The following is a 26116-nucleotide window of genomic DNA, read 5'->3' as shown; positions in this document are numbered from 1 at the left end:
ATTACTTTTTTGATTACTTTTTTATGACATACTATACTATGACTTATATGACACTATACTATAACTTTTTGATTACTTTTAATTACAAACTATTCTATAACTTTTTTGATTATTTTTAGGGCATACTATACTATGATTTTTCTTTATCACTTTTAATGACATACTATACTATGACTTTTTTATGACATACTATACTCTGACTTTTTTGATCACTTTTTATGACATACTGTACTATGACTTTTTTAATCACTTTTTATGACATACTATACTCTGACTTTTTATGACATACTATACCATGACTTTTTATAACATACTATACTATGACTTTTTTAAATCACTTTTTATGACATATGATACTATGACTTTTTATAACATTCGACACTATGACTTTTTATGACATACAATACTATGACCTTTTTATCACTTTTTATGACATACTATTGTATGACTTTTTTTTATCACTTTTTATGACATTCTACACTATGACTTTTTATGACATACTATACTATGACTTTTTTTATCACTTTTTATGACATACTATACTATGGCTTTTTATGACGTACTATACTATGACTTTTTATGACATACTATACTATGACATTTTTGATTACTTTTTATGACATACTATACTATGATTTATTTTATCACTTGTTATGACATATTATGCTATGACTTTTTTGATCACTTTATATGACGTACTATACTATGATTTTTTATGACATACTATACTATGACTTTTTTATCACTTTTTATTGACATACTATACTATGAGTTTTTTATCACTTGTTATGACATACTATACTATGACTTTTTTGATCACTTTTTATGACATACTATACTATGACTTTTTATGACATACTATACTATGATTTTTTTTATCACTTGTTATGACATACTATACTATGACTTTTTTGATCACTTTTTATGACATCCTATACTATGACTTTTTTCATCACTTTTTATTACATACTATACTATGACTTTTTTATCACTTTTTATGACATACTATACTATGACTTTTTACAACATACAATACTATGACTTTTTTAAATCACTTTTCATGAAATACGATACTATGACTTTTTATCACTTCATCTTTTATCACAGCTTTGTACATGGGGCGCCTGCTCTACCACTAAGCCACCGACGCCCCAATATACTATTACTTTTTTGATTACTTTTTATGACATACTATACTATGACTTTTTTGATTACTTTTTATGACATACTATACTACGACTTTTTTTAATCACTTTTTCTGACATACCATACTATGACTTTTTTTAATCACTTTTTCTGACATACTATACTATGACTTTTTTTGATTACTTTTTTATGACATACTATACTATGACTTATATGACACACTATACTATAACTTTTTGATTACTTTTAATTACAAACTTTTCTATGACTTTTTGATTATTTTTTAGGACATACTATACTATGATTTTTTTCATCACTTTTTATGACATACTATACTATGACTTTTGTGACGTACTATACTATGACTTTTTTATTACTTTTTCGACATACTATACTATACTATGTCTTTTTAAAATAACTTTTTATGAAAAACTATGCTCTCATTTTTTGATTACTTTCTATGACATACATTACTATAATTTTTTAAAATTATTTTCATGACATGCTTTATTACGACTTTTTGAAATTACTTTTAATGACATAATTGTCATAACAGGCACTGTACCTACCAGTACCAGTACCTAACCAGTGGTTATAATAGGTTTAATAATAGTATAATAGTAGTTTATTTTAAGTTCATTTATGATTATGATTACTTTTGCTAAAGATGATTTTGGACAGGAATGTGTAGTTGCCTGTCTCAGCATAGGAAATGTTTTTCAATCATATATATTTTTTATTAATACACTGATATGCTTACAGCCTTTGACTGGTACGTTAAATTGACACAGTAATACACTTACAGACTTCAAAATGTTACCATATTTCTTAACACCTTAAACCATGAAAAGTTTGACTTTGATTTATTTGTTTTGTACCAGTCTTAATGGGATTTTTTGATTAATGATGTTTTGTTGTGAGGTGCCTGGAGTGAAAGACAGTTATTTTGTATTTTCTTTGATCCTGATCTGCAGTCCACACCTGTCTTTGCACAGCTTACTGTAAGTTTGCACAACAGTTGGACTCTCACCACAGAAAGCCTAACTGTGCTGCAGGAAGCACTGAGGCAGGAAAATACACACACACCCTCACACAATAATAACTTACACTGATGTATGACTCATTCACAGACTACAGTGAGGCAAACCATGCATGCATACTATACACTCATACTAAGAGCACGATAACAATAGCAATCTTTCTGTTGAAAATATGTTTCTGACACACAGTCTTCATCTTTGTCTATCTCACAAAGGCTGAAATGTCACAATTTTAATGCTAGAAAAAAGGAGACGTCAATCTCCATTAAAATCTAGTTGCCAAGGAGAACCAACACTGACACAAAAGTGTAATGATATATTCATCTCCAGTATTCCCTCGTCCAAAACCAGTTCTAGAGCAGTGTCTCTGAGATGTCAGTAACTTTTTTCAGTGGTTTATTACGTGTGCCACTGTTCACCATTTTCCCTATTAATCTGCAGCATTTGAGGATTTTCAGACGTGGCTTCTAATCCCTCCTCGGTACCACATTATGGCAATCTAACCTCATCAAGACAAGTGGTCAAGGGCACATTGGAGAGGACATTTGAGAAAGGAGCATATGCCCTGTCTATTAGTATGCTAGTCAGAGCAAAGAGCCGAGAGAGCTCCTCACACAAATGTGTTGATGAAAATCCCCAGCAAGATGATCACTCATGTTTAAATTGAAACATCACTGATAATGACTCAATAATTACATTATGGTATATGTGATGTGGAAAATCTCTTGATATATGGCTGCATTGTCCCAAAACCTCATTTCACTGTTTGAAAAACAGCCATTTTCCTGGAGGAGCATGTGTGGCACGGGTTGACTGATGCCGCCATACATACCAGGGTACGTGATTAGAGAGAGAGTTATGGCCAGCGGTTACAATCTCCTGCAGGTAAATTTATTGCTTACATATAATGACGGCACACTCAGCTGAGTCCACAGTAAATCCAAGACTTGGTCTCCCTCTGTCCTTGAGAATTGTGCTCGGTCTCCAAAAGCAGGCGTACCTTAATCTATGTAAAGCTGCTGCATTCAATAACTGGACAGTCCTGCAGTGACTGATCCTAATCTACTGTTATGTTTAAAGTCCTGCCTGCAATGGACACAATGGACCATACCTGTTTTATTTCCTTAACTACAATTCATGCATACTTACTGCCAACATTTTTTGTAATTCATGTGGTTGAATACTCACAAAATGTTGTAAGATAAGTCTGAGGAGACACAAGATGATGAGAGGATTTTTTTAAAGTATAAATTGCCCTAAATTGTATTAATTCCCGAAAATTTTAAGAATATCTCTGGTGATTTTCTTTCTTGTTGTTGTTTTCTATGTAAATAACTGAATAATTTCACTATTTGGTTGAGCTAGTCACAACTGGCAGACATATGCAACCAGTGATAAGGAATCACACATATACATTGCTTTGTTTAAGGGGGAACAAGCCAAAAAGATTTAGAACCACTGATTAATTATAAGGTAATTAATTAAAATCAATTAAAGGAATACTTCACCCCTGACATGGTACCTGCTTTTTTTTGCTAAAACCTTACTATTCAAAACATTTCCACATAAACAAACTCAGGCAGCCATGGCTGGGGAAGCACGTGCATTAAATCCCTGCTTGCCAACCTGTATGTTCAAGTATTTTAAATAGAACATGACTGGATAAATAAGACTTGGATCATACTAAAAGAGTTGTGTAAGAGTTTGTAAAAGGATGTTTTGATTTTTGGATTCTTCGTTCATCATGGAGGCTTGCCAGAGGAACAGTTTTCTTCAAATCCAAGGTAACATGAGATGACCATTTGATATTCAAATGGTCATTTCGGAGGCAAAGTCTTCCTTTAAGTTAGGGTCAGCTACACACCATTTATGTTTCGTGATCTTACACCATCTTGTATTTAAGACTTGAGTAATTTCAGAATCACCAGAACTCCACTGAGAAAACAAGACATTTTGGATAAAAAAAAGTTTAATTAATTTGGTCATAAAACAAATAAACATACATCTGCGATTAACTTCTTTGATTTGTTACTGACAAGCATCCGTTCACCATATAAATGTTTACTTACTAACCAGTCTAAATATGCAATTGGTATAGATATCCAGCAGCGTCGTCTTCTCTGAATCTAAAACACTTTGAAGTGTCTAAGCAAAATACCACCCTTGGGTCATGGTGTTTTCACCATCTTGCTTCCACCCATCAAATCTGTTCAGCTGTGTGCAGACAGACTGCGGGCCATGTGTGCTGAGGGTTTGTCCTGCGACTGACCCATGACTTAACTGGCTGTCACAGGGAGTGAACGGCTTGCCAGCGAGCAGCTGTGGCCTTTGTGCCACAGTCAGGCCTGTGGCCCTCAGTCCAAGTGCCTCTCTGTGTGTGAGAGACATAATAGTGTCACTGTTGGTGGTGCTAAAGAGCCCGTTTGTTGATGTTGAAGATTTTGACAGAGTGGTCGGCGCTGGCGCTGGCGAGCTGGACCCAGGAGCTCTCCTCCTCTACTTCACTCTCTCTGTCAGTCTGTCCATCTGTCTTGTTGTTCTCTCGACCTACTCGGCCGCTCTTGGGCCTCCAGTGGAGCCTCTTGACTGTCAAAGCGTGGCTTTGTCTGCAGAAGTACATGTGATGAAGGGATCCAACAAAATACTCTGGATGACAGAACAACCATTAGACAAAATTCTGACAAATACCTAGTACTCATTCTTTACTACTGTAACATCTCTGCTTCTCCAACACAACACATATAGAGACAATTTCAACTTCAGTCCTCTGATCTTGCAAGTAATGAAAGTGTAGTTGTGAGCAGCACTGAAGGTTGATGAGCAAAATCCTTCTGATACAAAGACACAACTAAGATACCTGGGTTCAGTTCACTTCCTGAGCTCTACAGACGATGACTCACACACCCATGTAGGATCCGACGCACACAGAAATACACACAAGTACCTGTCAACCGCTGCCCAGATCAGAGGAACGCAGCCATTCAGATCCTGCTGCCTTTTTGTCCATAACACATAACAGAGAGCTTCTGCCTCTCGCCAGCCACATCAAACTGAAGCTACACCGCTGTTACTGTGACACATTGTCATTTACATCTGCCGCCAGCGGCCACTGGAGGCCTTTCAAAGATGCATGTTATGAACTTCAGATGAACTGTGTGTGTGTGTTGTAAGGATACGAGATGTCCGTTTCTCCACAGCTGCTCCAGTCATGTCCTCTAGCAGGCTCCTGGCCAGAGCTCCACCTGTAGAGAAGGATTCTGCCGCACTCCAGGCCCACTGCAAGCAGGTACCTACACACACACACACACACACACACACACACTCAGCTCAAACACTAAGAAGGCAATGACCAAGATACAAAGCTGAAATTGAAGCTGTTCATATACATATTGTTAATACTTCAACCAAATTAAATCCAGCAGAATTAAGATGTTTCATCTGGGGCTTTAAGGGAGGAATCTCTGAATATTTCATCCTGTGACATATCGATACTATCAAGCAGCTCACTATGCCCTGAAGCCATATTGGTGCATTGTAGTTGTACCAAGTATTCTCGTATCAAATGTGATGTTGAAGTCGGACTTCTGCTTTGTGTCTCCACAATAATTTATTCAGTATTGATTTGTAGCCTCATCATTTCCATAGCTCCCTGCTAACACTTGAGCACAGATTGTGCTGAGCCACAGCAGGTAACTTCTGCTCTACATCCTTGTGCCTTATTAGAACTACAGATAACTTTACATTAAATCAGTGGACGTGCACTTTAAGTGTAGATTGAGGTTTTTCCAAAGCCCACATAAAGAGCGTTAGTATGACAAATGATATGTTGGTTGGTCAATAAAGTGATACTTTCATAAAGTTGGCCATTTTACAAAAAATAAAATGAAATACATGACTGAACATATATTTATGCGCATGTTTAAGTATTGCATTAGAAAAGCTGTATGGAAACTGCAAAATTTGATACAACTTCACCAACAAGAAAAAGTTTTTACTCTCACTTGAGGTGGTTTTTGCCTTAGTCAAAAAAGAGTTCATGTGCTAAATGGGTTACAGAAATGCCTTGGCTGATTAAGTTCTAACCAACATTTAGCTCACATGACCGATCAGTTGTTTCCGCTGTCCACGTTTCCTGGATATTCCAGTGATGACATCATTTGTCTTCATCTCCAGACAGCATAAAACATGACCAATACTAACTGAAATAAAACAACAATTGAAACAATTTCTTGAAGACTCCTGTCCATTTTTTTCTTATAAATGGGTTAGATGGCCAAGGTGACTTCTGTTTTGAGACCTCGACTTCTTCTGCTCTGTTGTGTTTACTGGTGGAGTTCAGCCATGTGTAAAGCGTAGCCTCTATCGCCAACTTCTGACCTAACTATGCATTGCGGAGCCTTGTTTATTTGCTCCAAACCAGTTGACGGAAATATGCTGTACCTAATGCACATTTTTGCAAATTTCAATAGTTTGCTTATTATTTGCTTGACAACTGAATGGAAACATGACACGTGTGTGTGTGTGTGTGTGTGCATGCGTGCGTGAACGTATGTACCTGTTGTCAGAGCAAAGTACGGGGCAGAAAGCCACAGCGGTAGCAGAATCTCCCACATCCAGGATTGAGGAACACGGTTTTATCTCTGGCGGAAGCATAGCATCTCTAGAGTCCTCTAATCTGCACGGTCCCCACACTATCACCTGGACACACACACACACAAAAAGAAACATTTATGAGCCGTCAAAAAATATAATTGATGCTCAAAACAAAAATATAAACATTACAAAACTACCTCAATGTGCAACCATCAGTTTTCTTACAATCATTATATCACCTCAAAAGCAAAGACTCACCTTCTTGTCCCGACTGGATGTCACAAAATATTTGCTGTCTGGGCTCCAGTCGCATGACCAGATGATCCGGCTGTGTATGGCTTTGTCCTTCACTGTGTGTGCGTACAGCGAGAAGTGCGGCTCTGCGTGGATACAAACAAGCAGGTAGATTAAATAAAGAATGAATTCAATATATTATTATCTTTTGCCACACATCTCTGACACTGCCTTTTTGATGACAGATGAGCTGATAGATAAAACTGTGTGTCGTGATTATCGTAGCATGACATCAGCATGTCAAGATCCCCACCTCACTGCTCTGTGGCAACAAAGGCTTTCCCGAGCGACAAATAAACAACCAAACAAGACAGAGAACCTCATTCCAGCCCTCCATTTCAGTCAGTTTTGGTTTATGGCCTGCTGCTGTTTATTTCCCCAGCCTAAGTCATTTCAGACCCCAGATTGGTTTTCCCCAGAGAGCTTGTTTGTATGCTGGTGGCAGCCGCCTGTCTGCGCGTCTGCAGCACTGCTGCTCTCCACTGGCACACACATACACATACACACACAACCGAGCCGGCATGTACACACAGCCGTAAAACCACAGTGTCGCCACAAAAGTCTGAGTTAACCACCATGTCGTGTCTATGTGCTCACAACACTCTCTCTACAAAATGCACAAATATTTGTGGGTGTGTTGTGTGAGACACACAGGTGTTGCACCTCCTTCCATTAACACTCTCATCTAAAGACTGTGAGGGGCATGATGGGCTGTTCAGTCCGACCTCACAGAGATGGAGACTAGAAACAGACAAAGTAGGAGAAAGAGGAGACGCATTGGGTTGAGACACAATAAGCACAATGCATCAAGAAGATAAGAGAGCAGCACATAAAAAAGGCTGCACAGATTAGATAGACAGCTGCACAACAAAAGAAGAAAAGGGATGGGAGGAAGGTAACAGTGTCTCCTCATGAAGATGTCTGGGTGCTTGACCCATGATGGAAAGGAAGAGGAAGAGGAAGGAGGAAGAGGAAGGGAGGAGGACGTGGTTAGACCAAACAGGTGAGAGGAAAAGAAGAGACAGAAGAGGTGAGAATAGAGGGAGTCTGTTCGTTTGATCAGCTCTGACTTCGTTTAACCGTCCTGCGTCGGGTCTGTGAGACTGTATGTGTGTGTGTGTGTGTGTGTTCTTCACAATCACCTTGAGTGATTCAGCAGCCAACCAGAACAGACGGGACCCCTCCCCTCCAAACCCTCCACCTCCTCCCTCCCGTCCTCTCTCACAAATACCATCCCATCACCATCGGTGCAGTCCACCATACAGGCAAACAGGAAGGTGCAGGACTGCTTAGCCTCTGCCAGTGCCCATTAAGAACACCCCGAGCTGCCAAAAGAGCCGTAGGATGCGTTACCAGGTTCAGGGGGGAGGTAATCCTCTGGGCTTAAGTGTCGTGTTCTGCTCACCTTGGATGCAGGATTATTTGTTTGAGTCAAGGTGTGGAGATTCTCTCATATAAACAAACTCTCCAGGAGCACGCTGCTGTTTACAACAGGGGCCCTGCAGGAGGATCTCACTTTTTCTCTACCGACTCAGGACATTAGCCAGCAAAGGCACTGATCTGATGTCAGTGCTTCTTTTTTTATTTGTTTCAGATTTTAACTATCTTGTTCCAGCAGGTTTATACCTGTTTTTATATAATCAAAGTTAATAAGAAACAGTGTTTAATGCGAATATCTCACATCTGGCCAACACCGATCTGGGCCGAAAACTACTACATAAAGAGTGCTCTGAAGAGTTAACTAAGAGTAACATTTAAGAGCAGCCTTCAAGTGATCACATGACTAATCACATGTATATTTGGGGCAGGAATAGCCAATTGGAGACATAAATTTACCCTACCTCTGCCTCTACAATCCATCATTGATGCCAAGTAAAAACATCGATACATATTGTACACCTTTATTTTGAAATTCCCATGGCACGTCTGTGTCTTCATTTGCACCCAAGTACACCTCCTTCCTAGGGCGTGTTTACTTCACATGAAATACAAAACCGCAAATAACCTGTAATAATATTTAATTGAATGAATACTTTAATACTTTATTTGGTATTTTTGTCATATACATTTTTTCGCTTATAATTGCTGGGTAATATCTATGTTGATGTTTTCCAATCTTGCACTGGAGCCCGTCATAATAACTTGCCCTGGGGCCCATTCTAACTACCATATGCCACACGCCTCCTGTGGATTAAATTGTAAGGAAATGGCTGAAATGGAAGCCAAAAGAAAACCGGAGTTGAGTGGGACAGAAATTGTGATGCTGGTAGAGAAAGTACACCAGACAATTTTATAATTAGGGAAATTTCATACCACACTGGCATGTGCAGACAGTGAGGATGAGACAAAAAAAAGGTGTAGCATCCTATCAAGTCAAATGCAAAGAGTAGACTATAACATGAGAAGTGGAGTTCTGGGGGAGTATTTAAGGTTTGGATCTAGAGAGGACTTAATTTCAGATACTGACAGCGGTGACCTTCCGGAAACAAATCTGTTCCTCTAACAATTAATGTCACCACCAGTGAGTTAAGTCTGAAAGAGGCCAAAGGTCAAGCCAAACAGACAAAATGAGTAATCGAGAGCTACAAGGGAGGCTTTTAGATTGATGATTGCAACATGTCAAATAACAAAAGGCTGTATTGTTGTGGGTGTGTGTGTGTGTGTATCTGGTCCAAGCAGCTTGAGATGAAACCAGTGGCCGAGAACAAGCCAGTATGTTTATATTTCTTCAAACAAGGGTTGCAAAGCTCTAGAAATGTATTTACAGCGTTGATAGTTTCCTTCTTCATCTCAATCCTGACATGATGTGCACGCAAGCACGGCAACTCTGCTATACTGACAAGCCCTCCGGCAATAAATGAGGTCTGTTGTATTCTGCATAGTTCTGAAAGCCCTTGTAACACACTTTAAAGCTTTGCTGCACCTACTATCCAAGGTGTTATGTGCAATAAAGATATTAATACATTTGCTATGGGAAAAAGTTAGTGGAATTCTAATTGTGGTCGATTATGCAGAAAAGATGTGGTTTAATTTAATAAATAAGCTTCCTTTATTAGCTCCTTTTTGGACTACTTTCAGTCAACACATCACTTGTTTGGCTCTTCGCAGTATTAATTAGGGGAGTCCTTCTAATCAGGCCAGCTTGACATGGAATTTGATTTGGAACAAATCTGCTCAGTGGGTTTACCTTATTTTAATTAATTTGGAGCTGGTGTCTGCCAGTAAGGCTCCAATACTGTCTCTTTGTCTTGAAATTCACTCAAACACATCTTAATCAAGCTAATTTTATTTGCAAAGCACCGTGAAGAACTATTACCTCATCATGAGCTGTACGGCATTACAAGACTAAATAAAGGAGTGGATCTCCTCATTAGTGACTCCCTCTCCTTCCTCACCTGGACTGTCAGGTGTGGGCAGGTCCCGTCTCCATAAAGACCAGGTGCGATCACGGGAAACAGCCAATAGGAGTTGTGCATTGGGGGAGAAGGCCATCTGGGTGACGGTGAGTGTGTGGCACGGCAGCGTCTGCAGCTGACGCCATGTGGCTGTACTCCACAGCAGAATTGCTGCGTGCTCGGCTTTAGATGCCTGGAAGAGACGGTTTAGATGAGTTCATCCACAGAGAAAAGATACATCATCTTGAAAAAGCATCTTATTTATTTGTCTTTTAGTTTGTGAGTTCTGCACCTATTGCTCCTTGTTTTATATACTAACTTCTGTCTTTTCTATCTCTTTGTCTACTCTTCTCCTGTTTCTGCATACTTGTTTAAAAAATGAATAAGGATAAGGATGGCTGTAACAGGGAATCAAAGCAAACATAATTGTGAGGGCTGGAACAACAAAAGGAGTGAAAGGAACAGTAGAGAGCAAGAGAGCCACGGCCTCCATTCACACAAATACTGCTTCATTTTACACACAACTACTGCAATGTTAATACTCAGCATCCACACCACTCTGGGGTTTCCAAACCTCTACAGCTGAGACCTTTGAAAATGTTGTTAACCTCATTTCAGTTTAAAAACTTTGAGGTTGCATTTTAGTCTGGTCAAGAGTAAACAGAGACGCCCAGGTTCGCTACATGATTGGGTCTTGTCAGTCACATCGAGTCAACCTAAAACATTATGGCTAGGCCTACATACCTTTTGTGATTTCATCCTTGTTGTGTGGGTAACCTCACTCATTTCCTATTACCATGGCCTCCTCCAGTGTTAGAAAATGTTCCCAGGTACTGCTCTGATATCTGATATGCCACCATATTTGCTTTGCAACAGCTGTCACCTTGTCAAACTGTCAATCTAACACCCTGACTGCCTTATACTGAGGTTACTTTCAATACGTTACACCCTGTCATCTGTACAAGCAAAGAAATCTCCTGTCTTACTTTTTGCCATTTCTTTAGCAATTTCTGTAACCAGGCAACCAACCCCAGAGTAGACTATCTGCTTCCTGTTTACATTGGTAAGCACAAGCCCAGTGTACGTGAATGGTCATGTCATATGCGTTTTCAGGCGTGTTAGTGTGGACGATAGGGCTGTCCCGAACACCACTTTTGGGGCATCGAGGCTTCGTTGAGAAATATTTGTCATATTTATTTATTTAAGTTGCACCTAAAATAACCTTTAGCCATAATAGCTAGAAAAAAAGAACACAGTTTTAAGGTGATTTGCCGAGCTCGCTGTAGATCTCTGATATGCCAGTTTTCCTTTGGCATATCTGGCACTAAACTTTTGGGGGGTTATCTTTGTTCATTTTCAAACTATTCCAGACTCTTGACTTTTTCAACATGTTTCTAGTAAATCTGTGAGCCCGTCACTGTTGGTCAAACTGTTGGAGTCATGCAGTGGTGGAAAAAAGTTTTCGGACACCCCATGCATTTGTGAAATATTGCATTAAGAATCACTCTTAGGTCTTCAAGTGCAATTTTTTTTAGTACAGTCACAGCCAGAATACTAAATAAATCCTAAAAAAGCCATTAAAAACTTAAAATTGATTGGTTCCATAAAAATACAAAGAAATTTTGAGTATTGGGTCATTTTGGTACCAGTGATGAAGGTCGTTCTTTTTATTAAAAGACACAATTTTTGTTGCCAAGCTTCGTGTCTACATAAAGCCAGCACATTTGAAAGTTCTTCAGACACAAAAATGGCTAAAACAAGGAACCTAACGCAGGAAACACGCCTGAAGATAAAGATTCTCAGCCAGGAAGGGTACAGTTGCCGCCAGATAGCCAGGAAGTGCAGATGCAGTCCTTCAGCAGTTGGATACACTCTGCAGAAATACAGACGAACCAACAGCTTGGAAGACAAACCAAGATCTGGGCGTCCAAGGGTTTCTTCAGCAAGAAATGACCGCATCCTGATCCGCATGTGCAGGCAAAACCGCCGAATGACATCACAGGAGCTTCAGCAGCAGTGGTCAAACCAAACTGGTGTCCAGTGTTCCACCCGCACTGTACGTGGCCGACTTTTAGATCATGGGTTAAGGTCCTACAAGGCTATCAAGAAGCCCCTGATCAATGAGAGACAGAGGTTAGCCCGGCGTCGTTGGGCCCAGGCACACAAGAACTGGACAGCCAGGAATTGGAAGAAGATTTTGTGGTCAGATGAGTCCAGTTTCCAGCTTTATCTTCCTCCTACTAATGTGAGGGGACGCAGAAGGCCAGGCGAAGCATTATCTCCAGCATGTACAGTACCTACTGTCAAGCATGATGGAGGCAGTATCATGGTTTGGGGATGCATGAGTGCTGCTGGTGTTGGTCATCTCACTGTCTGTGATGGCACATTGAACTCTACCAAGTATTGTACCATTCTTGAAACCCACATGCTCCCTTCTGCGCGTGCACTGTTCCGTCAAGGTAAAAACTGGATGTTTCAACAAGATAATGCCCCTTGCCACACATCCAAGGCCAGTAGAACTTGGCTGCAGGAGCACAGTATCCAGGTCTTAGAGTGGCCAGCTCAATCCCCGGACATGAGCCCCACTGAAAATCTGTGGTGGATTATCAAAAGGTCTGTTTCAAAGCATAAACCAAAGAATTTAGAAGAATTAAAAGCAGTAATTCAAGAAGAATGGGACAAGATTACCCCTCAACAGTGTGAAAGGCTCGTGGGGAACATGCCAGCCAGGATTAGAGCTCTACTATGTGCCAATGGCAGGACTACTAAATATTAATTTGATGATGTGATGGTTTATTCATTTTTTGTTCAGTTTTGAACACATTCTCTGTTATTTGTTGACTTTGATACCGACAATGTTGAGAACTGACATATTGAAACTGTCAAGAATTTAGTTTTGTTAGTTTTTCTTGTAAACAATAAACAAAAAAATATAATTTGTATTTGTTTGTATCTGTCTAATGCAGCCACACCTTTTGAAACACAAAAAAGATTTTTCCACAAATATGTCATGATAATATTTGAGATTGTGTAAAATTTTAAGGGTGTCCGAAAACTTTTTTCCACCACTGTACAAGTAAGCCAATCATTTAGTTTAAACATCCCTGTCTGGGAATAACTAATAGTTAATGTTGAGGCAGAATGAATTATGCTGGATAACTATTTCTTAATTTAGGGGCTATTTGGGAATTTTAGGGTAATGGTATAGAAAAGCATTTGAATACTGGTTTGGAAACCGATTGCCATAGCTACAATCAAAGCTTCGAAGCATTCAGGTCAGCCCTAATGGATGAAGATTAATTCTGAAACCAAAATGCTCATAAATACAGAGATAATTTTTGTTTGAAAACTAAAGCTTATTAGTGTGGATGTGGCCATAGTGAAGCAAAGTGATTGTATGCCACATAAAGACAGAAACACATCTGTGCAGTCAAGGTCAGGACAAGGTAGGTCCTATCAATACCTGACTGACAGCGGCGTCTGTGTTTGTGTGTGAATATGAGCATGCAGAGTAAATATGCCACGATGCTCTCTCCTCTCTGATCTAACGCCCTTTGATGAGGCTGAGGGAGGCCATGTGGTCTCTGGACTTGATCTTATCGCACTAACCTTGCACGCAGATGCCACCAACGCCCTTGCGCTGTCTGAGGCGAGACAGAACATCTCAAAGCCGTGTCCGTACCTGGAGGAGACAATCATACAGACATTAATCATCAACAGGATTCAAAGCTAGCAGCCGTGCTGAACGTGCGGAAGGACAAACAGGATCTGAAAGACAGACGTGTGAAGGGAGGAGGACAACAACAAAGAAAACGCTCCCAGTCTTACAGTGATTTAAGTATTCTGTTATTCCGAAGCGTCACCCCAACAAGCTCCCAGGCTTGAGCCATCGCTGCTTGCTGACAGGTAAATAAGCAGACAGAGTGTGAAATTAAAATACTGATCTGCAATGACTGGCCCTTCTCCCGCTGACAGATATGAACAATGATGATGCTCCGGCTAATCACTCGCAGCCTAATTACTTTTAGCTTGCCGACTATCACCTGCTTGTTTTAAAATGTCAACGAGTCAACAAAGTGAAATCGCCACCTGCAACTCAATGAAGAGAAATCCCTCCCCGACCAGGAAGCTTTCTAACGCTGCAGCAATTTGGCCACGACGCTGAGAGGTATTACTTATGCCACAAAAATAATCCGGCCACTTACTCATTTTAATGTTTCTATTATGCACTAAATGATTCAAGGGGGCTGAAGCCAAATGGAAAAAATGCTTTTTCAACACACACAATGCCCACACCTCGAATAAATGGCCACGCCGTATGTCATGTTTATGGTGGATTGACAGGTAAATGGATTTAACATTGGCTGCAAATGGAGGCAATATATTCAGCCTGGAGAAGAGGCTCATGGGATGGCAAGAAGCTGGATTCTGATTGGCTGTTGAATACAAGGAGGGAGACAACTGAGAGCTTTCCGAAAGTCCATCATGTTCACTTACAATAAACCCTTCGGGCAAAACCAAACGAATGCAATTCCATCTGGAAATGTTGCTTCATTAAGAGTAATATGGAAACTCTGATGTCTTTACGGGGAAAGGAAATACATAAAAAGGAAATATGTAGAGGAGACTGTTATTGTATTATATCTCGGGACCCTGGATATTGTGCGCACCAGCAGGTAACTGAAACTAAAGACAAGCTGAGGAGGTTTGGATACGCTGTTAGCAGAGAGACATTTGGATACTCACAGTTTCTGGACCTCAGGCCACAGTGTGTTCTGGAGAAGATGATCCTCTGGTGGGGGCTCTACACACACACACACACACACACACACAGTTAACTTTAAAATCCTTACATAACTGTCATTTGCACGACCCTGAAAACTGAGCTGTTTTAAAATTCAAATACAACCAGTTTCCAATTTACTAAATGAGGATTACACCCAAGTGGCTATTATAATTTCCCTTTTTTAAATCCCTGCTCTGTTAACCCAAAGAGCGACAGACAGCATCCTGAATGTGCGCATGAGTGTATGTGACAGGCTTACAGAGAGACAGAGTGAAAACCATAAAGAGAGACGGAAAGAGTGAACTAAAAAACTACATGGTAGACGGCAGAACACGACTGATCGCCTGGAGACAATGTTCTCTCACATTCACATGCAGCCTCTTTTAGCATTTAGCTCGCATGAAATCTTCAGCCCCTGCCGCTTTTCCCGAAAAAAAAGCTATTTTGAAACAACTGCAGCTTTATCTCCGATTCTTAACGGCTGCTGGCTTTGAGGGGGATCAAATGTAGCCCGGTGCCAATCCTCTCCTTCAGACCGCAGGCTCTTCACAAGCCCTCGCTGCCTTCGTGTTGCATGTAATTGAAAGCTACACTCCCCGTGTTTTCTCTGGTTGGTCATCGGCTTCCCATTTTCCCTAATTATTAATTCGTCTCCTTGCCTGCAGAAGCCAATCAAACGAGGGAAAATGCATTGTTAACAACAGTCTCCGCACTTGGTTGCTCCCTACATAGCCCGGGGTCATCGATACTTAAACTTTGCAATCACATAAGCCTGCTTTCTAATTAGCATTGCAGATTAAGGAGTGGCTTCAATCATGCTGATGACAGCCCTTGACACCCTCTAGCCCAGGGGTTTTACTGCGCCACGCTACGTTCTCTTCATTTGACTCTCAATCTTTTCCCATCTGCCCCTTTTCCTACAACTAGGTTCTCTTTTTTTGCCTTTTGTTTCTGTTACTCTTCCTCTTTGTACCCAGGTGTCCTCCCTGCACATTTACTCAATGTCATGACCGCTTCCAAACCCACCTTATCTTGAATTTGAGATAGTTTTCAATTCTGTAATGAAAGTCTGTAATTTTCCTCACTTATTCCTGCTTTTCTTTGCCTCTGCTCACTTCACCGCTCCCTAACACCTGTTCTTCCTCTTCTATCCCCCACCATCCTTCTCTCTCATCCCCTCTCCTGCTGTAATACCATCAGCATCCAGCAGATCTCAGGCACTGTGGGAGAGGAGCACGGCAAGAGCCATAATGATGAACTGTCCGTCTGGCCACACATAATTGTTTCTTATAAGAACATCTAGCGACAGGCAGACTGAAACTCTTAAATGTGCACTGAAGCTGTTGAGTGGAAACGCAATGAGGAATATAAATCGAGTGATCAGACTTTGCAGGAGACAGAGATGCATTTAGGCTCCAAAATGATTTATCAGGGAGGCTTGAATTAAACAAGGGTTTACTGAGATGACTACTAAATCTTGAAATGTTGGAAAAATACTTGAAAGGTTTGTGTATGAAGGTTTACAGTACCAGTCATGATGAGCGGATGGAAGTAAGACTCCTGGTATTGATCAGATACACTGTTGAACTGCCCCTCTTCACTGTTGGTTTTTGGAGCGAGGTCACCTGGAAATCAAAACGACATTTCTCTAAAATATTCAGCTGTATTCTTAATACGTTACATGGAATGAAAATACTAAACAGACGCTCACTTTAATAAAGCACCGCTCTCTTAAACTGCTGTATGGAGCTCATAAAATATTGATCATCAAATCAAACTTGGCCCCAACCCCGAGCACTGTAACACTCGCATGCAGAGCTAAGCAAATATTTTACCTTGAAATACAGCCTTGTTGGACAGACCCAAGGCAGGTGTGCTGGCTCCTTCTGGAAGGTTGGCAGAGTCCTGGCAACGAGAAGATAAATGAAGGGACACACACACACACACAAACACACACACACACACACACATCAATAACTATGTAGGAGTCCACTCAGCACATTTTACAGTTAGAAAACAAGGTGGAATAGAGACTACAAAGTTTTAATGAGGCCTGATCTTTGGACAGAGGGCTGTCAAGGTCATGGATTTAATCACTTGACTATTTCTACCACAGACTCCATATGGACAACGTGTCGCCACCTCCTCCGGCTGTTCAAAAATTAAGCCAAAATATTCTATGAATACGAATCAGTTCTTAGATGCATTGTGATGTGGCAAATAAGGGGAACTCACCCGCGAGAGCAGTAGAGCACCCAAACAAACTACAGCGTGGACGTGCTAGAGTTTACTTCATCTTCACAAAAGGCAACAGTTGCAATCATGTTTAAATTTTAAAGTCTAAATAATTACATTTGGAAGACAAACTTGAAGTTTATTGTAAATGCTTTCTGCACCATCATCCAGAGACTGCACAGTAGCGATCTTGTACAGATGTACAGATTTTTTAGTTTGGCCCTTCTGTTACCATAAAGGTGGGGTTTATGACTTACACTGTAGACAGCCACCAGGAGGCGATAAAGGTGTTTTGGCTTCACTTTTGGGAGCTGTCATGTCACCCATCTTAATTTTATAGTTTATAGTTTTTTTTTATGTGTGGAATAAAAATATAATAATAGACAGTAATTTCATTTGGGACTCACACTAGATGCCAACAGCTTTTCTCTTGAGGTCCCAGAGATGTTCGCAAAGTTCTCCACAAAATTACGAGGCGCTTGAAACACTCGCAGGACCTTCTCATCAGCTCCCGACACGAACTGAAACCTTCCAACTATTGCCAGACACTGCATGTCGTATCCGTGGATCTGCGGCCGTGAGATTTCATGCCAGGTTGCCTGCAGGTTTAAAAAGACACAGGGAGATATTGTAAAAGATGCAGATCAGGTCATGAGGATCCCACCCACCTGCATGTGGTTGCCAGGCAAAGTGCCAGCTTCTCAACAGATCTCTGATGTCATGGAACTGGGCTTCTTGGCCCTACATCCAGGCGTTTGTAACCAAGCCAAATACAACATTGATTCTCCTGTTTAAATGAATCATTCCCAGCTTAAGATGCAAAGTGTTCTCACAAGAAAGGATGGACGGCTCCACTACAATGACCGGATTCCCTTTGGCAATACTCCAAACTGGCATCTTCAATAATGTGATAAAGACGGGAAACTTCATTATGTTTCCACCTAAACTGGATGCCAAACTGGCATGTTTCACACCACTTCCAACAATATCATGTGGATAAACCAGGTGAAGTGAGACGCAGGCGAAGAGTTTTCTGCTTTATGCAATCAATCAATTCCTGTATCTCAAGTCTTGACTCCATCCCTTTAAAATGAATCACTCTTTATTATTAAGTCACAACCTACTAAAATCCAGTTAGGGACAGAACCTAAACATATTTTATCAAACTGCAGCAAGCAGAATATATATAAGGTGCAGACTATATTCCACAAGGATTAATATAACTGACTGTTAAAAGGAGAGAGGCAAACCTTGTAACTGTCGCTTACAAGAGACAAGAAGAAACGGAAAAGGCTAATTCCTTGTCGACATCTTGACGCCATGGGCCAGATGCACAGAACTTGTAAATTCACGACTAATACTTTTAGCGTCCATGATGCTAATTCATCATGTTTCTGCAAACCATCATCGTGATAAAATCTCAGTCATCATTATTATTAAACATCAGGCTGATCAATGATTCACTCATCGTGCTGGTGTTAAACCTGACTTTACAAAGTTCTTCACAACAATAAAATTTAACAATAAAAAAGGGTGAATTCATTTATGCTAGAGGTGTTTTGAACTTTAAAATTCTGGTATCTGGACATTGATATGTGGTGCCTATTTTACCTGTTTGGCATCTTGTTTCCTCCATGGAGTGAAGAGTCTGGTGGTCTGGTCTGAGCCCACGCTGACAATGAACTCACCCTCAGGATCCCAGCTCAGATCCTGGACTGCGTTAAAGTGGCCTGATATCACAACTCCAGGCCTCCACTCTCCCTGGTAACACAGCATAACAATATTACAACTTTCAACCCCCCACTTCCTATTTAAATTCCCCTCTACGTACACATCGCTTCCATGACAAGTGTGATTGGCAACTACATGAGAACGCGTGATTATAATTTAGGTGTTGCTGTCTGAGAAGTCGATCTCCTTTGAAACATCTGAATTAGTTATCAGCACCTTCAGGTTTGTGCTGAACTTAAAATTCACTCTTGGAGCCAGAGTAATTGAAATGCGGTTATCTCTGAACTTACGTGGTGACTTCAGACCCCCCGCTCTTTCTCGGAGACACCCAACAAAGACACATGCGAAGCCAATCAAATTGAGTGGCAGACAGGAGAGTTGGTGTGACTAATTACACTAATCACTGTCTCTCACACAGTGTAGCTGTGTAGCAATGTGCTAACACTGAATCTTCTTTCAAACGTGTTTACAATTTAATTGCTTCAGGGAAAAGTTTTACGTTTCTTGTCCAAATGCAAGAAATAAGCTCAACATGTGTACTGTAGCTGAACGAACTACAAAGCTACTGGCATTTTTTGGTTTGAAAGTTTAAAGGCCCTGACGCACTCTACTGGGGGTCAGCCATTGGTCAATGTCAGGCTGTTAGTGAGCATATGTGGTCCTACTTTTGTTAGTGTGTCCCACACCGTTGGCACTAGTCGGCCTATGTCATCTTTTTTTTTTTCAGTCAATCTAGCATGTTGAATCAGACTCGGCAGAGCCAGACAATAAATGAAATCACTGTGATTGACAGTTCAGCTCAGTGCATGAGAAGGGAAACGTAAGTGAGGAAAACAAACAGCTAAAGTCTAGAGGACATGAGATCAGGTAGGCAAGTTTTTCTTTTTTTTAGTCATTGAGCTCTATCACAGAAGCGGTTCATAATAGTTTGTTCTATTGTTGACAAGCGCACAGTAAATATCCTTTGTTCTTTTACCACTGAGTTGTGTTGTTCATGTGCTAACTTGCTAACCAGAGTCTTGAATCCGTTCTGTTGTCCTCTGGTTTCCCTTTTTGAATGCCACATACAGATTACCGCCACTTGCAGGTATGGTCTTTGCAGTATGTTCAAGTGCAGCATTTTGGTTAGTCGGCCTTCATCGTCACTATTTCTTTGATGTTGGTTTGGTGTGTTTGGGCCTTAAGAGTAACTGAGGCTCACCTCTTTGTCTTGGTCTTTGCACCAGAGATGCAGTGCTCCATGGAAAGCATGAGCCACAATCATGGAGCCATCCGGACTCATCTGGCAGCCATAGAAACCCAGAGTGTTGCCACCAACCTCACCTACACGTACCTGGTGTAAAAGACAAAAAAAAGGAGATATTGTGAGGACAATTATTACTTATCAAGAGCATCACATTTGTATTTGGTATCAGGTAGGTGAAGAACATGTGGTTTTGGGGTCAGAGTCACTGACTTGATGCAGACGAGAGATGAAAGTAATCCTAAAAAGCATGAAGGTGCATCAAATACCACACATGAGAAAGAGTAAATGAGGTTACATCAACTTTTTGTGAATCCTGTATGACATTCAAACATGCAGTACATATCCTAGTTGATCTGTCAAACACCTGTGTTTGCTGTAAATCTTCAGGCTCAGATTTACAGAAAAGATTAGTGGAGTGCGGGGGAAAAAAGTTTTTAAATCTGTTCTCAGTCTCCCTGTAAGACTTATTAACTAACAGCTCTCATAATGGCGGATAGCAGCAGAAAAAAACATCAAATTAAACTGACAAGTCAAATGAGAAATTATGCAAAATGGGACTTATTAGAGCTGAATAAACTGTGTTGTGTTTTTTTCTAACATAATACATTTGTCTAATACAAAATGAAAGCAACTGCGGCGCAGCATATCACACTAAACAAATAATCATGAAAAATGGCAAAGACTGAGAACCACAGATGGATTTACATAAATTGGATTTGGGTGAGAGCTTCTGACCTCTGCGTCACGCTCATAGGACAGATCATACAGACAGTGAAGGGTCCGTCAACATGGACGTGCAATGGGTCTGAGCTTCCACTGAAAAAACAAACCAATTTAAAAAACACCCGTGATCACTGCCACTCAGCTCAGGAAGGACACTGGAAAATGTAAATCACTCCTTTTGGATTCTGACCTCTTGTCCAATGTAAGACACGATGCTTTTGTGTGTCGAGACAATTCTGTATTGAATTTTGTGGAATCAAATCACTATCTCGGGCAGAAAGCCCATTTTGATTTAAATGGAGTTACCAATTGCGCTAAGAAATGAAAATTCACTTAATTTTATACAGTCTATGGTTTAAACTCTGTCTGGTCTGAGGTCATTCTTACTCACATCAAGTTTATTTATTCATTTATTTTCAAAGCAGGGAACAAAAAAGTAAAAAAATAAACCAGTGCATTTAAAATAAACAGTTTTGTAGAAGGCAAAACAGGATTATTACAAAAAAAATAATAATATTCAGTAATAATGGGAAATAAAAAGCTTCTAATTAGTTCTAAAAATATAAAAACTAAATTACAATCTGTATTCATTCATCCTTTCAGTGACATTAATATCCATACAGAACAGAAATTACATACTATAGTAAAGAAAACAAGACATTATTAATATCTCATCTGGTCGCTTGCATAAGCAGTGGGATTTGGTGCAGGATTATGACACTAGACGAAAAATAACTTGAAACATATGTGGAAATTAATCCACAGGAATTTTTGTTAAAGCAACAGAGAGCTTTTCTAACCATGAGCTGTCAATGTTTTGTACAAAAGAAAAGAGAGTAAGTCTGTACTCCTGTATGGAGAAGGGCTCGGCAATGTGGCTTATGAATAATATTGCGATATCATTGAGCTAAATTGTGACAAATGGTATATATATTTTGATATTTTAAAGTCACCGCTTAACTCCCAACCCTCACCTATGGTCATGAGCTTTGGGTAATGACCGAAAAAACGAGATCATGGATACTTGCGGCCGCAATGAGGTTCCTCTGTGAGATAGGGTAAGGAGCTTGTACACCCGGAAGAAGCTCGGAGTAGAGCCGGGCATCTGATAATGATGCCTCCTGGGCACCTCCCGCTGGAGGTGTTTCGGGCATGTCCCACTTGTAGGAGGCCCCGGGGCAGACCCAGAACATGCTGGAGAGATTACATATCTCATCTGGCCTGGGAACACCTTGGGATCCCCCACGAGGAGCTGGAAAGTGTTGCTGGGGAGAGGGATGTCTGGCCTGCTGCACCCGCGACCCGGCCCCGGATAAGTGGATGAAAATGGATGGATGGATGAATAAACTACTGCTACAATTAAGTACAATATATTACTGTTTTTAAAAAGTTACATAAAATAACACCATTGTAAAGTTAAAGTATGGTTATAATAAGGTCAAATAAAATAATGTTATATAATGAAATAAATAAAAACAGAGGCACTTGTGCTTTTAATTTGAAGCACCCAGCTCTGCTCGGTTCAGTGATGTTTTTGCTGTGAACTTGAAGCTTATGGTCAACAGTTAGCAGAAAGTTAAACTGCTATCGCGGCAACATTAAACGTGAGGATTTATTCACTGTGAGCGGGAAACAAACCAAGAGCTCTCCAGTTCATACAACACATCCCAAAATGTGACTAAATGGTCACGGTCTGGAGCCCTGCAGATACAAAAACAAACGCCTTGTCTGCTCACAAACTATCGCCTGGGAGTGACTGGTCTGGAATGGTGGGAGAGTGCATGTAACGTATCATGTTTGTGAGGTGATGATAATTTATACTCATTGTTCACAACACAGTCATTTATACATCCCATGTGGAACAAGCTGCAATACATCCACTATAATCGATATATCGCCCACCCCTAACAGAGACATTTATATTTATGTCGGAAAACTTTTTCTTTTCCATCAACTCACTCTCATGAGTTTATACTTAAATACTTAACAAGTCAAAGGGACACTATTTACTCAAGGACTCTGAGAGTATTGTGTTGACTGGGCCAACTTCTCACTGAGGAATTCTAACAATTAAAACCTTTATCGGGCCCTGAGGCCTTGGAGGTAAACTAGGCCCAGAGGGGAGATCTATTCAAATCGATAGCAGCAGAACCAACCCTAGAGAGCTCTACACTGCTCCCTCAGCAGCACTGAGGTCTGTATCCAGATATGGCTATATTATATCTCCTCCATCTTTAATTAGCTTGTGCCTTAAATGATATGGACATTAGCTGTGAGGAAATATGAGAAGTGCTAAATTCACACTCCAGTGATTCAAATCTGGAAAAGATGTTCAGCTTGGCCTGTTATCTTTTCCTGAAGGAAGTAGTTAGAGTGAGAGCATGTTTAGCTGCAGCAGTGACCTGAGGCAAGCTGCAGACCAAAATACACAAGAGCGTGTGCATCAATTACATGAAAAACAAACATATTGAAAGGCTACACAAAGACACATCAGCAGAGACACATGTGTATCTTCGCTATGTCTACTGTACGTGGTAGTTAAGTGGTGTCTTCAATCATCCGGCCTTCTTAGGGAGCTTGCGTCGGTCATCAATGACCTTCAAAATAACGCCTGTCTGCAGGCTGAAACACAGCGGAACTAATGGCAGCAATAAAGGCATGCCTTCGCTTTGAATGGCACGATCCTGCAGCCATCCAGAGAGAGAGAGGGACAGACAACGAGGTAGGAGAGACAGCCAGGTAGAAACATAGATGGTGAGATTGAGAGAGAACGAGATGCAACATTAAGCAGATTGATTTTAAAATTCTGCACACAAGAGCCTGCCCGTAAATCATGCAAAAACTCACACAGGCAAAAAGCCGTCATCTGTCTTGTTTACGAGTGAAGGAACAATATGGATGCATGGCGTGCCTTATCGCTGGCCAGCGGGGGTATGAGGGAGGAATAGAACAAGGACAGAAAAAAAAACAAGGGAAGGCATATATCATTCTTGGGAGGAGAGAAAGAAGGTGATGGGCGCTGAATGAGCTTAGCCAAGCTGGGAAAACCCATACAGTGTGGAGTACAGGTTTTCAAATCAACTTTTCAGGCTGAAATACTGGCTGACACACTGAGAGACTGAGTCTTCTTCCCTTCAGTTTCTCTTGATGTTGTGATGGACAACATAAAGTAATGACTGTAAGTAAGGATTACTTTAATTATCTATTAATCAGATGATTTGTCTGAATCAATCAACAATTGTTTTGTCTATGAAATGTGAGAAAACCCAATATGTTGTGTTCAAATGTCGTTTTGTCCGAAAAATATTCAATTTATGATGATGTGATACAAACAAACAAAAAACAGACAATCCTCACATTTGAGATGCCAAAATCAGCTAATGTTTGACATGTGGCTCAATAAATAACTTCAAATAGCCTCTGAACTGCTGTCCACATCTCTAAAGGTTTCCAGCAATAAACTAAAAATCTGCAACAATGGCCACTTTTACACTGCCTCTTCAAGGCAAGAATTTCAGCCAGTTACACTGTTCTGAATAAAAGGTAAAATTGCGCAATAGGGGGACAGAGTTGTCTTGTCGGCACTGAAGGTAGTAACAGTGCAAAATGACGTCCGTATAAAAGAAACAGCCAGCAGGATGGGACAGGTGTGAGGTTTTGCCGACATGTTATGCATGTGACCCACCGCAGGAATTTGTAGCTGATAGCAGTTAGCAGCTAACTCGCAGAAGAACAGCAGATTTGTTGAACAATAAGGTCTGAGCCTCCAAGCAGCGGACAAGATCGGCCGCTATATAACAGGGATGATAAATGACTGTTATTGCCATGTTGATGCCATTGTTTATAAAGCACTACCGACGCATATGTTATGTGTCACACTAGAGGACGACGCTGTTAGGTTACACGTCACAGCATCAGTCTTCTTTTGCTTTTGCGATGCCGACATGCTGTCTAAAATCATACACTGGAGCAAAATGATGCTGCTGTTGTTTGGTTCTGGGTAAAAAAAAAAAAAAAAAAGCAAAGGTGGTGTAAAGAAGGCTCTTCGTGTGATCTCTGTGTAAAAGGGGCTTCTGGTGAGAGCTGTGAGAGTTAACCACAACAGTCCTGGACTTAAGAATCAAAGCAATGAGCTACAAGGCGGCTATTGAGCTGAGGGGCACTGCAGGGTCAGGTGATAATTCTCTGTGCTTTTGTCAATATGAGTATTTATTCTTCATGTAAAAATATTGATTAACTTTCAACAATTAACACCCCGGTGAAATGACAAGTACATTTTCTTTATTTTAATCCTGTTTCTCTGAGTTAATTGTTCATTTATCTCTTGTTATATGCCAAATATATGTCAGTATCAGGGTATTTTTACATCAAAATCTCTGTCTTTTCTCTTCCTGTAAAACAGTTTCAAATGTTTGATGACTCATCCTGCACTCAGGGGTGTTCGCAAAAGTTCATCCAAACAAATAAGACTTTGGGCGACTGGCTTGCCACTCGTATAAAACCTCACTTCAATGTTTGTGGGTTGTAGTAGCTAACAGTGTAATATGGAGAGAGATAAGAAGAGATGTGTGTTTGGATATCAGTGGGCAAAACCTCTGTTTTCATTTCCAAGTCAGTGTGGCAAATGTAATCATTCATCCCTTCCTCATTCTCCTTCTGATCTAACAACAGAGGCGCAATCATCCCTGAAACAGTGGTGCGTTGAACACACTTTTACGCAAGGGCACTGCCTTTTTATACAGTGGGGTTTTTATACACGTTGCTGCTGATTGGGTAACACCTCTGACACACCCACCAAACAAGAGAAAACATATCTCAGAGCCTGTTTCACACAGTTTTGAGGAAAAATGGTAGCAAAACGATGCACACCATTTTCAGACTGAACGTGCCCCAGGTGAGGGAGGTGTGTGTAGAGCCAACCAGGGGC

General features: G+C 40.5%; 1 protein-coding gene across 1 annotated transcript in view; it reads right to left on the bottom strand.

Moving 5' to 3' along the window:
• Window positions 1-4137: 4137 nt before the first annotated feature.
• Window positions 4138-26116, bottom strand: part of elp2 (elongator acetyltransferase complex subunit 2) — a 39895-nt gene continuing 17916 nt past the window's right edge. The window contains exons 11-22 of the mRNA XM_033638071.2: window positions 20422-20553; window positions 19101-19250; window positions 17897-18088; window positions 17090-17159; window positions 16784-16879; window positions 15215-15272; window positions 14078-14150; window positions 10469-10661; window positions 7038-7159; window positions 6742-6884; window positions 5363-5476; window positions 4138-4792 (exon numbers count right to left, since the gene is read on the bottom strand). Of these exons, the coding sequence (XP_033493962.2) occupies window positions 4597-4792; window positions 5363-5476; window positions 6742-6884; window positions 7038-7159; window positions 10469-10661; window positions 14078-14150; window positions 15215-15272; window positions 16784-16879; window positions 17090-17159; window positions 17897-18088; window positions 19101-19250; window positions 20422-20553 (1539 nt within the window). The 3' untranslated portion in view covers window positions 4138-4596. The remainder of the gene's footprint in view (window positions 4793-5362; window positions 5477-6741; window positions 6885-7037; window positions 7160-10468; window positions 10662-14077; window positions 14151-15214; window positions 15273-16783; window positions 16880-17089; window positions 17160-17896; window positions 18089-19100; window positions 19251-20421; window positions 20554-26116) is intronic.

Source organism: Epinephelus lanceolatus, chromosome 16 (genome assembly GCF_041903045.1).
Source record: "Epinephelus lanceolatus isolate andai-2023 chromosome 16, ASM4190304v1, whole genome shotgun sequence".
In the NCBI taxonomy this organism is placed as follows: domain Eukaryota; kingdom Metazoa; phylum Chordata; class Actinopteri; order Perciformes; family Serranidae; genus Epinephelus; species Epinephelus lanceolatus.
Note: the sequence above shows the minus strand (reverse complement) of the source record. Positions and strands in the feature narration are given on the sequence as shown.